The sequence below is a fragment of the Sebastes fasciatus genome, chromosome 15 (genome assembly GCF_043250625.1).
Source record: "Sebastes fasciatus isolate fSebFas1 chromosome 15, fSebFas1.pri, whole genome shotgun sequence".
Taxonomy (NCBI): Eukaryota; Metazoa; Chordata; class Actinopteri; order Perciformes; family Sebastidae; genus Sebastes; species Sebastes fasciatus.
Window position 1 is genome coordinate 5,392,112 of NC_133809.1, and position 14,291 is coordinate 5,406,402.

The 14,291-nt window shown below is 39.6% G+C and overlaps 2 protein-coding genes across 4 annotated transcripts in view; one reads left to right on the forward strand and one right to left on the reverse strand.

The window, feature by feature from the left end:
- loxl3b (lysyl oxidase-like 3b) overlaps nt 1-14,291 on the forward strand; it is a 372,166-nt gene that overhangs the window by 209,536 nt on the left and 148,339 nt on the right. The window lies entirely within an intron of this gene.
- The window catches only part of sfxn5a (sideroflexin 5a), a 152,454-nt gene that overhangs the window by 135,612 nt on the left and 2,551 nt on the right, over nt 1-14,291 (reverse strand). For 2 of the 3 annotated variants that reach the window (XR_012597281.1, XM_074660856.1), the window contains exons 2-12: nt 13,345-13,413; nt 11,455-11,532; nt 10,686-10,712; nt 9,554-9,608; nt 9,072-9,097; nt 8,790-8,843; nt 8,059-8,115; nt 7,887-7,952; nt 6,384-6,474; nt 2,919-3,034; nt 2,641-2,726 (exon numbers count right to left, since the gene is read on the reverse strand). Coding sequence is in view for 1 of the 3 variants with exons in the window: in XM_074660856.1 (XP_074516957.1) it covers nt 2,641-2,726; nt 2,919-3,034; nt 6,384-6,474; nt 7,887-7,952; nt 8,059-8,115; nt 8,790-8,843; nt 9,072-9,097; nt 9,554-9,608; nt 10,686-10,712; nt 11,455-11,532; nt 13,345-13,413 (725 nt within the window). In the remaining 2 variants the exon portion in view is untranslated. Of the gene's footprint in view, nt 1-1,545; nt 2,727-2,918; nt 3,035-6,383; nt 6,475-7,886; nt 7,953-8,058; nt 8,116-8,789; nt 8,844-9,071; nt 9,098-9,553; nt 9,609-10,685; nt 10,713-11,454; nt 11,533-13,344; nt 13,414-14,291 lie in introns of all 3 variants that reach the window. The other variant, XR_012597282.1, reaches the window with a different exon arrangement.

Below are 14,291 nucleotides of genomic sequence, written 5' to 3' on the forward strand. Positions count from 1 at the left end.
TAGAATATCCCTGCTGACTTGTGTTGTTTCAAACACAGATTCAACACTACGACACTGAACGACTATAACAAAACACGACTACTTTATAAATTCAAAGAGCAGTAGCAGTGATAGTACTCTCTGCTTAGTGATTATATATAGCTGCTAAATGTGAGTTTGCATGAATGCCACAAATAAATATGATGTAAATGAAGCCGTCATAAAGCCATTGTACCTTTTGTTCGGTTACTTTCTAGTCTTTCAGAGGCTGCTGCACTGTGTATTCAGAGGTATGTGAATAGGTACAAATAAACTGTAAAGCAGGTTTCTAATTTCAACATTAAACAAACACCTCGTGAAGGAGGTGGGGGTGATGATGAACATGAAAATGCAACGGAATTAAATAAAAGCCGGAGGCGTTTCTGTGTCAACAGCGGAAGAAGCTTTTGTTTAAGTTCTGTAGCTGTTTATACAGATTAGTTCTCCTTCAATAGTTAACAGTTCAAGAGTTCAGCACATTTCCTCTTATGCAACATTAAAGTTACCTTATAGTATAATAATAATAATATATAACTCCATGGGATGTAGTAATGCGCCAGCTAAAGTAAGGAAGAAGAAAACTGTAAGTAAGCAAACGTGGATGTAAGGAATCCATCGGTACTAACCATGTCATACCAGCTTGTCGGGAAGGAGATTAAATAACATTTTCAAAGGGGTCTCTTGACCTCTGACCTCCAGATATGTGATTTAAATGGGTTCTATGGGGCTGCAGTTTGCCATGTTATGATTTGAGCATATTTTTATGCTAAATGTAGTACCTGTGAGGGTTTCTGGACAATATTTGTCATTGTTTTGTGTTGTTAATTGATTTCCAATAATAAATATATACATACATTTTCATAAAGCAGCATATTTGCCCACTCCCATGTTGATAAAAGTATTAAATAGTTGACAAGTCTCCCTTTAAGGTACATTTTGAACAGATAAAAAAGGTGTTATTAATTTGCGATTAACTATTTTAATCAATTGACAGCCCTAAAAATAACATAACACGATACAAGATTTCGTACATATTTCCCACCCCTATTTCCAAATAACTGAAACACAGAGAATGAAACAGAGATATTGTATCTTGCTCTATCTGTAGCTTTTACAGTATGAGCTCCAAATCAGGTTACCTGAGTATTCAGGCTGAAATGGAGATTCCCAGTGCAGGTAGATGTAGCTTTAAGACTCATAAAAACAAATAGAAGTTTTGAATACGCGTATTGGGAAGCTGCTGTCACTGGCCTACATCTGCTCTCAGCAGTGTAATCCATCATGGAGGGGCCTCGCAGGGACCCGTCTCTGTCCCCTTGTTCTCGCTCCATTGAGAGCCAGTGAAGGCGAGCTGACATAGAGGAGAGCTGAGCACTACTCACCTGCAACCACAGTCCAGCTCACAGCCCCCTGCTCACTCTCACACACACTCCCTCTCTCTCTCTCCCTCTCTCTCTCTCCCTCTCTCTCTCTCCCTCTCTCTCTCTTCCCGTTCAGTCATGCAGCTGCCAGGAATCCCAAACACACCTGTGCAGCCGGCCACGCTGCCTGAGCCCGCCTGCTCGGAGCGGTCGGGACAAGTGCTGTCAAGGATTTACAAAGATGACCGCATTCCTCGGCACGCCGCAGGCACCGTCAGGCCATCGATCACAGGACGTCCGTATAAACACATTGCATCATTAAGACATCATTACAGTCGTATCACACAACACTGAATCTCAGTGGTGGGAAAGGTTCACTGACTGTAATAGCACAGAATCTGAAATATTCAAGTTTATGACTATTTTATTATTCTGAATTATCATTTAATTAGGGGTCATTTGAATGTTTAATTAATCTAACTTGTATTATACCAGAACACCACTTTCATTACAGTATTAATTAACATTTTTAATTAAGAAAAGGCTCCTCTCTACTTGGTCTCTTTCCTACAATAAGTGATGCATGTAATGTGTGCAACAGCAGCAACATTTAGTATTTGAAACAGGCAGACGTCACAATGGCTGGATGAACAAAGAAAAGGGCGCCACCTACAGAAACTCAATCAGCACAAAATCCAGGGGTGAAAATAAACAGACAACTGTCTGACTGTGTTGCCTTTCCAAGATGAAAAGCCATTATGAATCACAGCAGACGCGGCTCTACTTTCAGTATATATCTTCTGTTGTTTATTAGTTAAACTCTAAACTGAGTGTCTCTATTTGATTTAGTCTCTGTGGTAATAGAAGCTGTAAACCTCAGCAGCAATGACCACTTTCTCAAAAAGTGACACTAAAACAAGAACCTAATGATTATTACGTTAAATTATAAGTCTGGCGATATTCTATGTTTTTCTTATTGTGAACAAATCTTATAAAAAGACCAAATACCACCTACTTAAGTCTTTAAAACACAGTGGACACCAGTACTGAAATCCGGGCTGCATATTAGAATAAAGAACAAGGTTGCGTTCATTTTTAAAAATGATTAAAATTGAATAAAAATGTAAACTTGCCTCCGATCACTGAAGCTTTGATACCCACAATCCCTCTAAATCTACATCTCTTAGTAGAAGCCAAACACGTTAATAAAGTTTGAGAAAGCAACCAAGTCGTGACAGATAAAATTGATGCCGTCTCTTACTTTTCCAGTGCAGCCATGATGATGGGAGGGAGGATCAGAATTGGCATGGGTAGGACCACTCTGGTCAGCGCTGTTTCTAAAAGGGCCTGGCAACATAAAAATAAAGAGACATTTAAAAAAGGAGGCAAGACAGAAAAATCAACAATTTTAAATATGTTCATATTGAGAGTTAAACTCACTACGTCATCATTTACAGTTAGCACTAGATTGCATTCATTACATCAGTCACTTATAGTAAAACAACCTGAAGAACTGACATGAGATAAAAAGCAACATACATGCCTGGCAGCCACTTTCGACGTTCCCACCACGTTGCCGTTGTCGTCGAGCACGTTGATGCCCTCCGCCAGCTCAGAGTGTCTCATGAGCACCACGTTGCAGACGTTTGCACTCGCTGTGGGGAGGCGAGAGTGTTTTTAAAAAATTAAAGTCAAGTGTCTCACCTCCAGGAACTTGACATGTTTTATTAGTTCACAAATGAGCAAATTGTCTTTTCACTCTCTGGCTGGGGTTTAAGATCAGGCAGCAGGAGAGGCTCAGTTCTTTGCTCAAGGGTACGGTCGTAGGCACTGTAAGAATGAGGGATTACATCTTGAATAATTGTTGTGTCGTCGGATTGATTGAACTGGAATTTTATGGAAGGATGGAGACGATGCACAGGTCATTTGTTTTCCTAATGATTTCAGTATTTCATGATCTCAACATCACAAGTTTTGTATTTCCTACGATAATGAAATAACTATTCAAAGCTCTTGACAATCAGAGCAGACTGAGCTTTATCAGGAAGGGTCTTAAAGAGACAGGCGCTAAAACGGAGCGTTTCAGACAGAGGGTGAATACAGGTATATTCAAACAGACAGTATGAGGAAAATAATGTGTTTTTTGAACATTAAAGCATGTAAACATGTTGTAGTAGAAACACAAAATACAAGTATAAACCTTAAAATGAGCATGATATGCTCCCTTTAAAAGAATGAAAATAAACATTTTACATTTACAACTGTCATTGAGTGTCCTTCTGAAAGACACTGAACTCCTGCTTGTTTTACTCACTGAAAAGCCCAAATGTGGCACATCACTGCCATGTCATGTGTGTCATAATCCACAAAACTGAACGCCACGCCTCAGTGTTTGTGTGCCTCAAGTCAGTCAGATCAGCAACGAACACCGTGGCCAAGGTGACTGATGGGTCGACAACAAACAGCAGTGTCGTTCCCCCTGTGATTTATTCACGAAAGCCAAAATGAACACAAATGTATGTTAATATAGATGGACCTTTCTCCTTGACTCTAATAGGAATAAGAAAAACTCATTTTAGAGAGTTTAGTGGTGGTGCCGCGAGCCTTTTTAATTTAAGACAACAGCGTTCAGAGTTATCTTTACTAAGAGCTGCAGGGCTCGCAGGTCGCTTTGTGAGGGGAATTCAATTGACTGAGCAAATAGCTCTTTTTACCTACAAGGGATTTTTTTTTTTTCATCCAGACCAATTAATAGAGGGACAGATTGTGGGATTTTTGGCAAGGAATAACAAAAACTACAGCAAATAGATCCAATTTTCAAAAAAACATTTGTAACCAACTTAATAAAGTAATTATAAAATGAATTATTGCAAAGTCTGTCAGCTCACTGCTTAAATATGTGGCTGTAATTTGTAATTATTTGAAATAATTACATTTATGTACATTCTAATTGTCATCTAGTGGTAAACTGGAAATGCATTAAAGACATTTTTTATGTAATTACTTCATAATTAATAATAATTAAATAATGATAAATATCTTCAAAAAGACAGCAAATTAATTATCCCCATAAATTTCTGAGGCATTTCTTTTCCCTCCAGTTAAGGTCTTCATAATCTAATTGAATGACTGGCCGCTGCTTGATTAGGTTATTACAAATAAATCTAGCCTTAAGTAAGCAAACAAAATGAAGCGGGTGAAAATTCAAACAGCACTTTACTTTCGCTCGCTTCAATTAGCCATTTTAATTACCTTATATATGGCCCTACCAAAACAACAACAGCAACAACAATGAACAAACATAAATCAGGTAAATGAGGCCTTGACATAGACGCCACTTTAGGGGTAATTATCCAATTTGTTTGCGGCAGCAGAGTTCTAACAAGCAGCCAATTACCAGGCAAAGGCTGCGCTGTAGAAACCTGTTGATTTAATTAAACGAGCTGCCATGGTAAGAAAGGGGGGGCAGGCAAACAATTTAATTATGAGCCAGCAGCATTCTGGGACACGGGTCTATACCCCTGGGTGTGTGTTTGTGGGAGAGTGGCATGAAAATCAGCTCTGTGGCTCCACACACGTCTGACAAAGCGAGCTCACAACACGTCTCTAACCCCGCAGAGAGGAAACCGGACGGCGAGGGACAGAATGAAACAAATCGCTGGCTGTGTTTGGCTCTCATATCAGACGTTTATGAGGACCACACAACAGTTTTAAAAGGTATATTAATCAAAATGAGTTCATTCTGTATCTGAGGATTTATATTAGGTCTGTTATTTTTTGGAATTATTTTATTAATTTTTGTACATGATGAAAATAGAACAAGCAGTTAGGAAAACAAGCAGGAAAAATCCAGTGATATTTGTTTAAAGCAACTTGTTAATTTAAACTTTGGTCCCATAACATTTGGGATCGATATCAATGGTACCCAGAGAATAATCCCTAAAAACGCTGCCCTGACTTTTCATCTAGCCCTTCCAACAGGTCACTTCTCCAACACTTTAGTTTATGACAAGACACCTCAAAAATATTAATGACCAAATTCTTGTCAGCCGTAGTTTCAGATTACTATATACACAGCAGGGTTGGAAATTAGCACCAGTCACCAGCCAAATTATGGTAAAATATGCACATGGCTGCTAGATTTGCTTCACTCACCAGACCAAAAAATACATTGGTAATCTATTGGTAGAGTTTGGAGTCGACACTGATACACAGAATGCTAAACCTTAGCATGTTCCACTAACGGGGTAATTGTCAGCATGCTGACAAGCGAACACTACATAATAAAGGTTTCATAAGACCTTGGAGGCAATCATAACTCAAGGGCCAGCTTCATTTTCCACTTAAACCTGTCACCATGGAGGTTAATATTGAAAGGGGAACACCACCTAAATTAAGAATTCCAGTATGTTATTTCCATGGCCGAGGAAAGTCCAATCAATATTAGTGAACATGAGCTCCTCTTTCTCAAAGACAGAAACCAGAGAAGTAAGTCTCAAACTTGTGATGTCATCAAGTATAAAATCTAGAGCTGCTCCATAGACAATGAATGGAAGACTGATTTTATGGACCCACAGAATTTTCTTTTTTGTACCCAGATTGTCTTTATTCTATTGTAATGTTGTCAGTTGTGAACCAGAACATGTTCCCGTATCTCTTCCTATTCATTGTCTATGGAGCGGTGCAACACTTTATACCCTATGATATCACAAATTTAAAAGTTTAGCACTCTAGTTTTGGGATTTGGGAGACAGCTGTTCATGTTTACTAATATTTTATGACTGTCTTAGACCATGGGAACGACATGTATGAATTTTGAAAATGGGCGTAGTTCTCCTTTAAGCCTGGAGAAACTCTATAGTCATCCTACTCCGGTCGGTTATTTAAAAACTCGACCACATCAACATTGTGAACTCAAACATACACTAATTTAGTTTTTGGTAGAGAACTGGGCTTAATCCTCGTCCGTCCCATGAAGTGTTTGACTGAGCTCTTTGAACTCACCCACTGCTGGGAAGGGGATGAACCTCTGCACCAAAAGCCTGGTAGTTGGGCTGAAGCCGCTGGCTTTCTGGATTAACACGTTCAACCCCACCTGAAGGACAACCAGACGCACATGATACATCAGCCGCTGACTCCATTTTTAAAAGCCAATGACACACACACTGAATATTTGTAATAAAACGTTTTTTGTCTTTCAGCACAGAAACAAAAAAACAAGCACATTTTGAAGTGTCTGATGGTATGATTGGGAGAAAAGTGACAACATTAAATACAGTACAGTATTTTAACAGACTAGAGGGCTGTAGTCAAACGGCTATGTGCTCTCAGATAACACGCCGCCACCACGCCACTCCAGCCTCCGGCTCTCCCCAGCCCGGCGGGGGGTCGTCACCAGAGCGGACGTTTAATTGGAGAGCTCCAGCCCCCCTCCCCACCCGACGTTACGCCCTCCAGACACCCCGCGATTTTTTTTCTGTGCTTGTTGACGTTGTCAAGCCCGAGGGCAGCAGCCGGATGAGCGCCCAGCGGGACCAGTAATTGGCTTGGTTTGAGCCCTGTGTCCACACTAAGGGCTGTGTCAGGCAGGTGTGTGAACGTGTGTTATACTCTTTTGACATTTGAGTCTTTGATGACATAAAGGTAAGAAAAAAAAGGTTCAACTGATAAGGGTATTGTGATGGCTGGGATTCTGAGGTTTATGCTTGGATATGGCCATTTTCCTGTCAAAACCATTGAAAATATGTTGTGTTTCTCCTAAAAATGTATTCCTGTTAGGGTGGAAAAGCATCTGAAACAACAGTTCAACTTTTAAACTCTGCACTGAAGCCCAGATTAATGACATTTATATTGGATTAGGGTGGCGACTGGGGGAACTTTCAGAATACATCACAACTAAACAAACAAGCCTGCAAAGAAAACACAATTTGTTTGCAGGTAAGCCTTTCACAATATCATATTTATTTTCACAACAATATCATGGCCAAAAGAATTCATTCAATACGTTTTATTGCGATATCTATCGACAATTTAAAATAATAATAATAATAATGCTATCAGTCAAATTCATCTTTAACTTTGTTTATTGTGCGTTTTGTCTCTTTTTTCGCAAAGAAATTACACTCAAAATATGAGTGTAGGGAGAGTCTGTAACAACAACTGTATATAGAAGATGATTCAAGAGGTGCTGAATTATTTACACAATATTATCATATGTGTATTATTAACATTTATCAATATTTCAGTTGTAAATGTCATGGTTATCGTCAATACCGCGACACCCCTAATTGCAGGTTTTACAGACTTTTTACATCGTTCAATTTGCAGTTGAAAAAAGTCCAACATTATACTGATATATTGGTCTACCCAATTGATCCATTATGTCTTTTAGACCATCTAAAAGACATAATGGATCAATAAGTGACTCAGCTATTACTGTGTGATGACATTAAGTCATTGCAGTCCCAGGGACTGTTCACTTAGAGCAGAGGCATTATGGGAACTCACAGCGATGGAGACTGCACTGGTCACCGCTCCGAGGTATCCCTGGACGAATTTGGAAGCTGGAGCCGGCTGAAGTGAAAAGTAAGTGAGATTACAATATGAACGCATTTCATGCAGCTCTGTTTATATTCAGTATCTATCTAAATGGGAATGGGTCAATTCACTGATTCAGTACCTTGGAGGCGTTGCGGTTGGAGTAGTTCACACAGGCATTGTGACTCTGGTTTAACCACTGTAAAAGGAGAGGAGCTTGTTAGTAAATGTGCTGATACACCTGATGAATTACAGCTGCTACGTTTAACATTTTCAACATTGTTATGTCCATGTCTGATTCATTAGTGTGAACAAATGGGACTATGGAGTTTCCTGACCCTGGAAAATACATACCTGTGATCATTTAAAAAAAAAAAAAAAAAAATTTCATACACAAATGCAGAAGCTGAAACAGCAACAATAAACCATTTAGGTGCGATATGATTTTCCCGTCCATCCCACAACCAGCCCACCACCCGGCTCACAGCTACCCCCTAAATATCCTATGTGGATGAAATGTTTTAAACTCACTTACTTGCTTTTTCCCTGAGCTTTCAACTGTATCTCAAGGCCGTCTTTGAGTGAACGGAGCAGTCAAAAGTTCTGGAAAAAGCTAGCAGGTGATCCTTGAGTTCAATATCTTTATTTTACTGTAGAAATAGGATGATGGTTTAGACAATGACAGTCTTCAGAATGCTAATTTTGTTGCCACTTTGGCGTCTTCCTGTCAAGTGTTTGTTTTTCTCAACTTCATTGGTTTTACAACATCTTGCCAGGACTGCAGCAGAAAATTGTCTGGCTGGCAAATATTGGAATATTTACAGAAATGTTGATTAATATGTGTGTTTTATAGGTCAAGAAGTAAATATTTACCTGCCAGAAGATAGTTGACACCAATGTTTGATTTGGGAGAAGGAGGCCAACAACCTGCACAAAGATAAACCCCTTTTATAAAACGACTACAAAAGTACAAATGGGAAGAAAACACAGTCTAAACGATATATTGTAGGGGCAGTCTTGGTTTAAAACAATATATTTATATCAGCGTACGATTATATATGTGGATAAACTTCTTTGTAGCGTTCTACATTTTAGATGAATTTCAATAAATATGATGACTTTGCGTTCCTGAAATGTATGCAAAAAATGTCTTACCACTGGTGTGCCAAATGGGATAAAACCTGTTAAAAGAGAGTCACTGTTACCGTCTTACACTCAGAACTGTTTGTTTTGAGGTTAGCAGGTCTGTATGGGTTAGACAGAGCAATAGGATTCTGCAGCTTATTTCAATTGTCTCACATATGTTGGTCAACATATTAATCGCTAGTGTCTCTTTCTCCTCCCTCATTCGTTCTCTCTCCCACTCGCTCTACGACACTTTGTAAAAAGGTGCTTTGAGGCCGGACCAAAAAAACTTGTGTTTGCTTCATCGGAGAAGCTCGAGAACTTCTTCGTCACTGTGGGAGAGAGGTTTTAATCAGCGCCCAGCTGAGTGTGACCTTTTTCAGACCTGAGACAACCTGAAGAGCCCCGTTGAGCCGTGACAGTTCCCAGGGTGAACGACGCCTCCATGTTGGACCACATAACAAGCCCCTAGATCCCACTTCAACAGAGGCTTCCACACCAAGCTACTGTACCTGACATCCGAAAGGGCATGAGGATCTTCTCCCCCGTGTCAGGGTGGATGATGGCCTGTAATAACAGCATAATGACGAGAATCAGACCATAATGAGTACAGAATGATTCGGGTTGGTTCAGTTCAAATGAATTAGGAAGATAGTTTTGCTGTGAGGTTAAAAAGTTTTAAGTATTATTGGAAACTAATAATAGTTGGCAGCTGACATTAGCCCCAGTCAGACCTCTTGCATCCAGATACAGGTCTGTCTATATTGTGTGATCTAGTTAAGACTGTTCACACCTTGTATCAAAGTGTTTCTCAAAGGCATTAAGTGACCACTTGTGATCAGGTTTCATTGTGACGTAAACAGGTAGGGCTAGTGGTGGTGCCTTTTTGTCTCTTCAACTCCAAACTGTATCCAGTTCTGCATACTCGTACTGTATACACACAACAAACCTGACCCAGCGGCACTTCATTGTAGTCAGGGACATAAAATAAGGTCCAACACATCCCAGACCAATCATCTTTAAATCCTAGAGCATCCTGGGTGAGATTTGGGTGTATTCACATCTGTATTTAGAGCTTGTAATCAGATTACCCAAGATGTATTTTAGTGCTGAATTCAGTGTGAAACAAAACACTTTGAAAAAGTGTTTGAAGGGCAACTCATTACATGTTGAATAATTAATTAATTAAAATTATTATGTTTAATTTAGATAAGTCATAAACATCATCTCTATAAAACTCTATCGTATAGCTGTTGCTGTGGCCGTTTGCATATTACTGTAAATTATTTTCTGTTGGTTTGACCAACTGCACCTGCTGTTCACTGACTATGAGACGTCTCTCTGGCACATACTACTAATTATCACTGGAGTTAATACCACTCGCCTGCTTCACCGTCATTTCAGTGTAATAAGTTCACCACTAAAGACTTTTAATGTTGCGTTTTCCTGTTTTTGTCCCCTCTGCTGTATGTTTGTTGTGTAAACAGGTAAGGGTTGAACAAGTGTGAAGACTGGTGTCAGTTTTGTTTGCCAATCTACTGACACCATAACAACCAGAGATGATACAAGATAGTGATCGTAGTTTGTGTGTGCGTTAGTGATTGAGAGAGACAAAAAGGTGAATGAAAGAGAGACACATCTTACCTGCTTTATTTTTTGAGCTTGCCAAAGCTGTAGAGACAAATAACAAACATCTTTGTAAGTACGGAAGAGTCTCAAGTATTTCTACAGGTCAGTTAATGTCTGTTTTACAAATAAGTAACGTAGAAATGTAAGCGTTTATTTAACAGAGATAGTGCACTTGTAACCTGCTCTGGCTATATCAGGGTTCAATGATTGGGCAAGTGGGTCAGAAATCCATTTGCTCCAAGTCAATTTTTACTTGCCCCTTAACAATTGTTTTATTATTAGCATTCATCAAATAACAACAAAGACCAAAGTTAATTGTTAATCATGTTTAATCTATATTAAATTAATCTGAAGTGCTCGCTTGCGCTTCAGCTCCTCTTTTCTCGGATCGATACTGCGCGTGTGCAACTCTCACCATACAAGGAAGCGTGATAGCTCACTCCTTAGCAACTTTCATCATCATCTCCAGAAAAAAACTATGTGTTTAATTATTTTTTACCACTTGCGAGTTGCTAGATTTACTAGCCTGACGCGGCATTTTACTTTACCGCTGGGCAAGCAGGGAATTTCTTAATGTTGAGCCCTGTATATATAGTTTGTTAATGAAATAGATAAAACGTCAAACAAAAAATGACAGCATTTAAATGTCTATAGAGGAGACATTTAGCTGTTTTTCTATCCTTGCTTTTGTGACTTCTAAATGCTTCAAACACCTGGTTCTTTAACACTTCTGTGGACCAATCAACACCCTGAACGACGTCAACTCAAGTTTGTGTGTCTTTACCTGAGCATCTGTCACACCTGGAGGCAGAGTTCCTTGTTTGAATCGGTCGAGCAGCTCCACAGACTCCTGCAGACGTTTCTGATTTGACCAAATAAGATAAAAGTCAGTCAAATGTACAGTTCAGTGAGGGCAGTCTTCCCTGGACAGTCTTAGACATGTTTTTCTATATTCCACTATTTATGCCGCACAGCTCAATGCATGATAATTGTGTTTCACTAAAACTTTCATGCTGATTTTCAGTTGACAAATGAGTTTCCTAAAGGGCAATGAGCAGCTTTCTGTGGTGTGATCATTGTCTAATGCTGAGCAAAATACAAGGTCATGTGGCCCAATTTGTTCTAATGAGCTCGCCATCTGTGTGTGTGCACGTTCCTTTCTTGTGTGCGATAGTGTTAGGTGTGCACTTTTGCCTGTACGCACATCGAGGTTGTGTGTGTGCGATTGCATGCAAAATCACGGCCATCCTTGTTCCACTCTCGTCATTAGGGGCAAGTCGAGGCTACGCCTGGCCCAGCAGGGTGCAACGTGTGCGTGTGAATGTGTGTGTGTGCGTACACACTCTCCACCCCTCACAGCTGCCCCACATGTCCACACCTCATCACATCCCAGGAGCTACTGCCGCTATTACTGTCACCAAAGAGCCCGCTAACAGCTTCATTACCCAGAGCACCAGAGCACTGATGACTCCATGAACAAAATTACCAAAAACACAACAAAGACCGGGAGAAATGTTATGACGAGCAGACCAGAGAACGGTCCGGAGCCAAAAAGGTCATAACAGAGAATCCCTAAGTACGTTAATAAATTAGTCATGTTAAAATGATTTTTAAAACAAGGTCAAGGACATTTTAAGAACTGTAATTACCGAGTCAAATTTGATGCCTTTTAGTTTCTCTTCTGTTCATTTCTCTTCAGTAAATGTTGGCTCTGTGGTGTTTTGTTTCAACACCACTAATTACTTTAACGTATTAACGCAATCGATCTTTCGGAGATTGTAGCGGGCTCAATTTTAAAGCTAAAGTGAAGATACTGGCATCATATGAAACTAAAAAAACAAAAGAATCCATTGGTACCAACCATGTCATACTAGCTTGTTGCGAAGGAGGTTAAATAACGCTAAATTTTGGTGAGGAAAAACTGTCATAGACATTTTCAAAGGGGTCCCTTGACCTCTGACCTCAAGATATGTGAATGAAAATGGGTTCTATTGGTACCCACGAGTCTCCCCTTTACAGACATGCCCACTTTATGATAATCACATGCAATTAGCATATTTTCTTATGCTAAATGCAGTACCTGTGAGGGTTTCTGGACAATATTTGTCATTGTTTTGTGTTGTTGATTGATTCCCAATGATAAATATATACATACATTTGCATAAAGCAGCATATTTGCCCACTCCCATGTTGATAAGAGTATTAAATACTTGACAAATCTCCCTTTAAGGTACATTTTGAAAAGATACAAAATGTGTGATTAAATATTTTAATTGATTAACAGTCCTAATAAAGATGGAAAAATCCGACTGAATACCTGCCTGTTACCTCACTATAACACATGCAAACAAAGCTTCAGCTCTTGCGTTCATCAGCAATCAACAGCCGCTTTTCCTCCCTTCACAACCAATGGGGTGTCATTTCATGAGCAACAGTTTTGTCTTGCAAGTGCAAAATGAGCAGGAAGTCGATTACAGATTCACTACTCTGATGCCTAACCTAACCCGGGACACCTTAGTGAATGTTTCTCCCTTCCCACTGAGGTGCCATTAAGCCAAGCACATAGTCCCTGTCAGATAAATAGGAACTGTCTTAGTTAAACACAGATTAAAAGATGGTTCAGTTTAGCTTTCCTCAGACCAGATCCATATAATAAATCATTACGTTTGTGTACCTCTGTCACGAAGAGTGTGCTGGGGTCAATCACATCCAGGAAGTGCCTGAACCGACCAAAAAATGTGTTCTAAGAGAAAAAGAAAACATCATACAAACATTATCTTAGATACCACATTAATTAAAAAAGAAAGTCAATTAAAATAGACATTTTGTTTATAGCACTAAACAATTGTTTTTCATCTAAACATCACCTAAACATGACATAATAGATGCATATTGTGGTCTTTTAAAGTTTGCGTTTTCAAAGTGTTTAACTGGAAAACCTGAGTCAGGATGAGAAAGTTCAGAAAATCATACTTTCCGTGTACTATACAGGTAAAATAAATCACATTTTTTATGGTTCCTTTAAGCAGAGAGAGGCAGAGAGATTCCAGCTGTCACCCAGTAAACAGCGATATTACAGCACGCCAGCTGTTTTAACACACCAGGTGGAGCCTCCTCATTAATGCCGCAGACAAACTGTTTCCTATCTGCATCTTTTAGGGACCCGAATCCACTCACACCATTTGCAATTAATTTCTATAATGACTGTGCCAGAAATACCTTTCGTTCATTTATTCATAACCGAGCATAAGGAATAATTTTGGAGATGCAGAAACACACCACGCAGCGTCGAGAGGCACCCGCCGTCCCTCCCTAACTGGAGTTTAATTACACTAACTGCTAATTTGGATGAAAATCTGGTATCTGACTCACTGCCGCGCCTTGTGACTTCCTGAACATATGGATGGTTGGTAAAAACATGGCGTGGGGGAATAGTTTTTTCATCTGTTAAATTCAATTATTCACGAGTGCCACTCCAACTTGACCAGTTTGGGGCAACACTTGTGAGCAGTGGGAGAGAAGGGACTCCTTTTACCTCTACTCCAAAGCAGCTTCATCGGTGTTACACTGTATTCTGTGACCCGTCAGATTATGTGACCTGATTTGGACGTGATCTGGTTT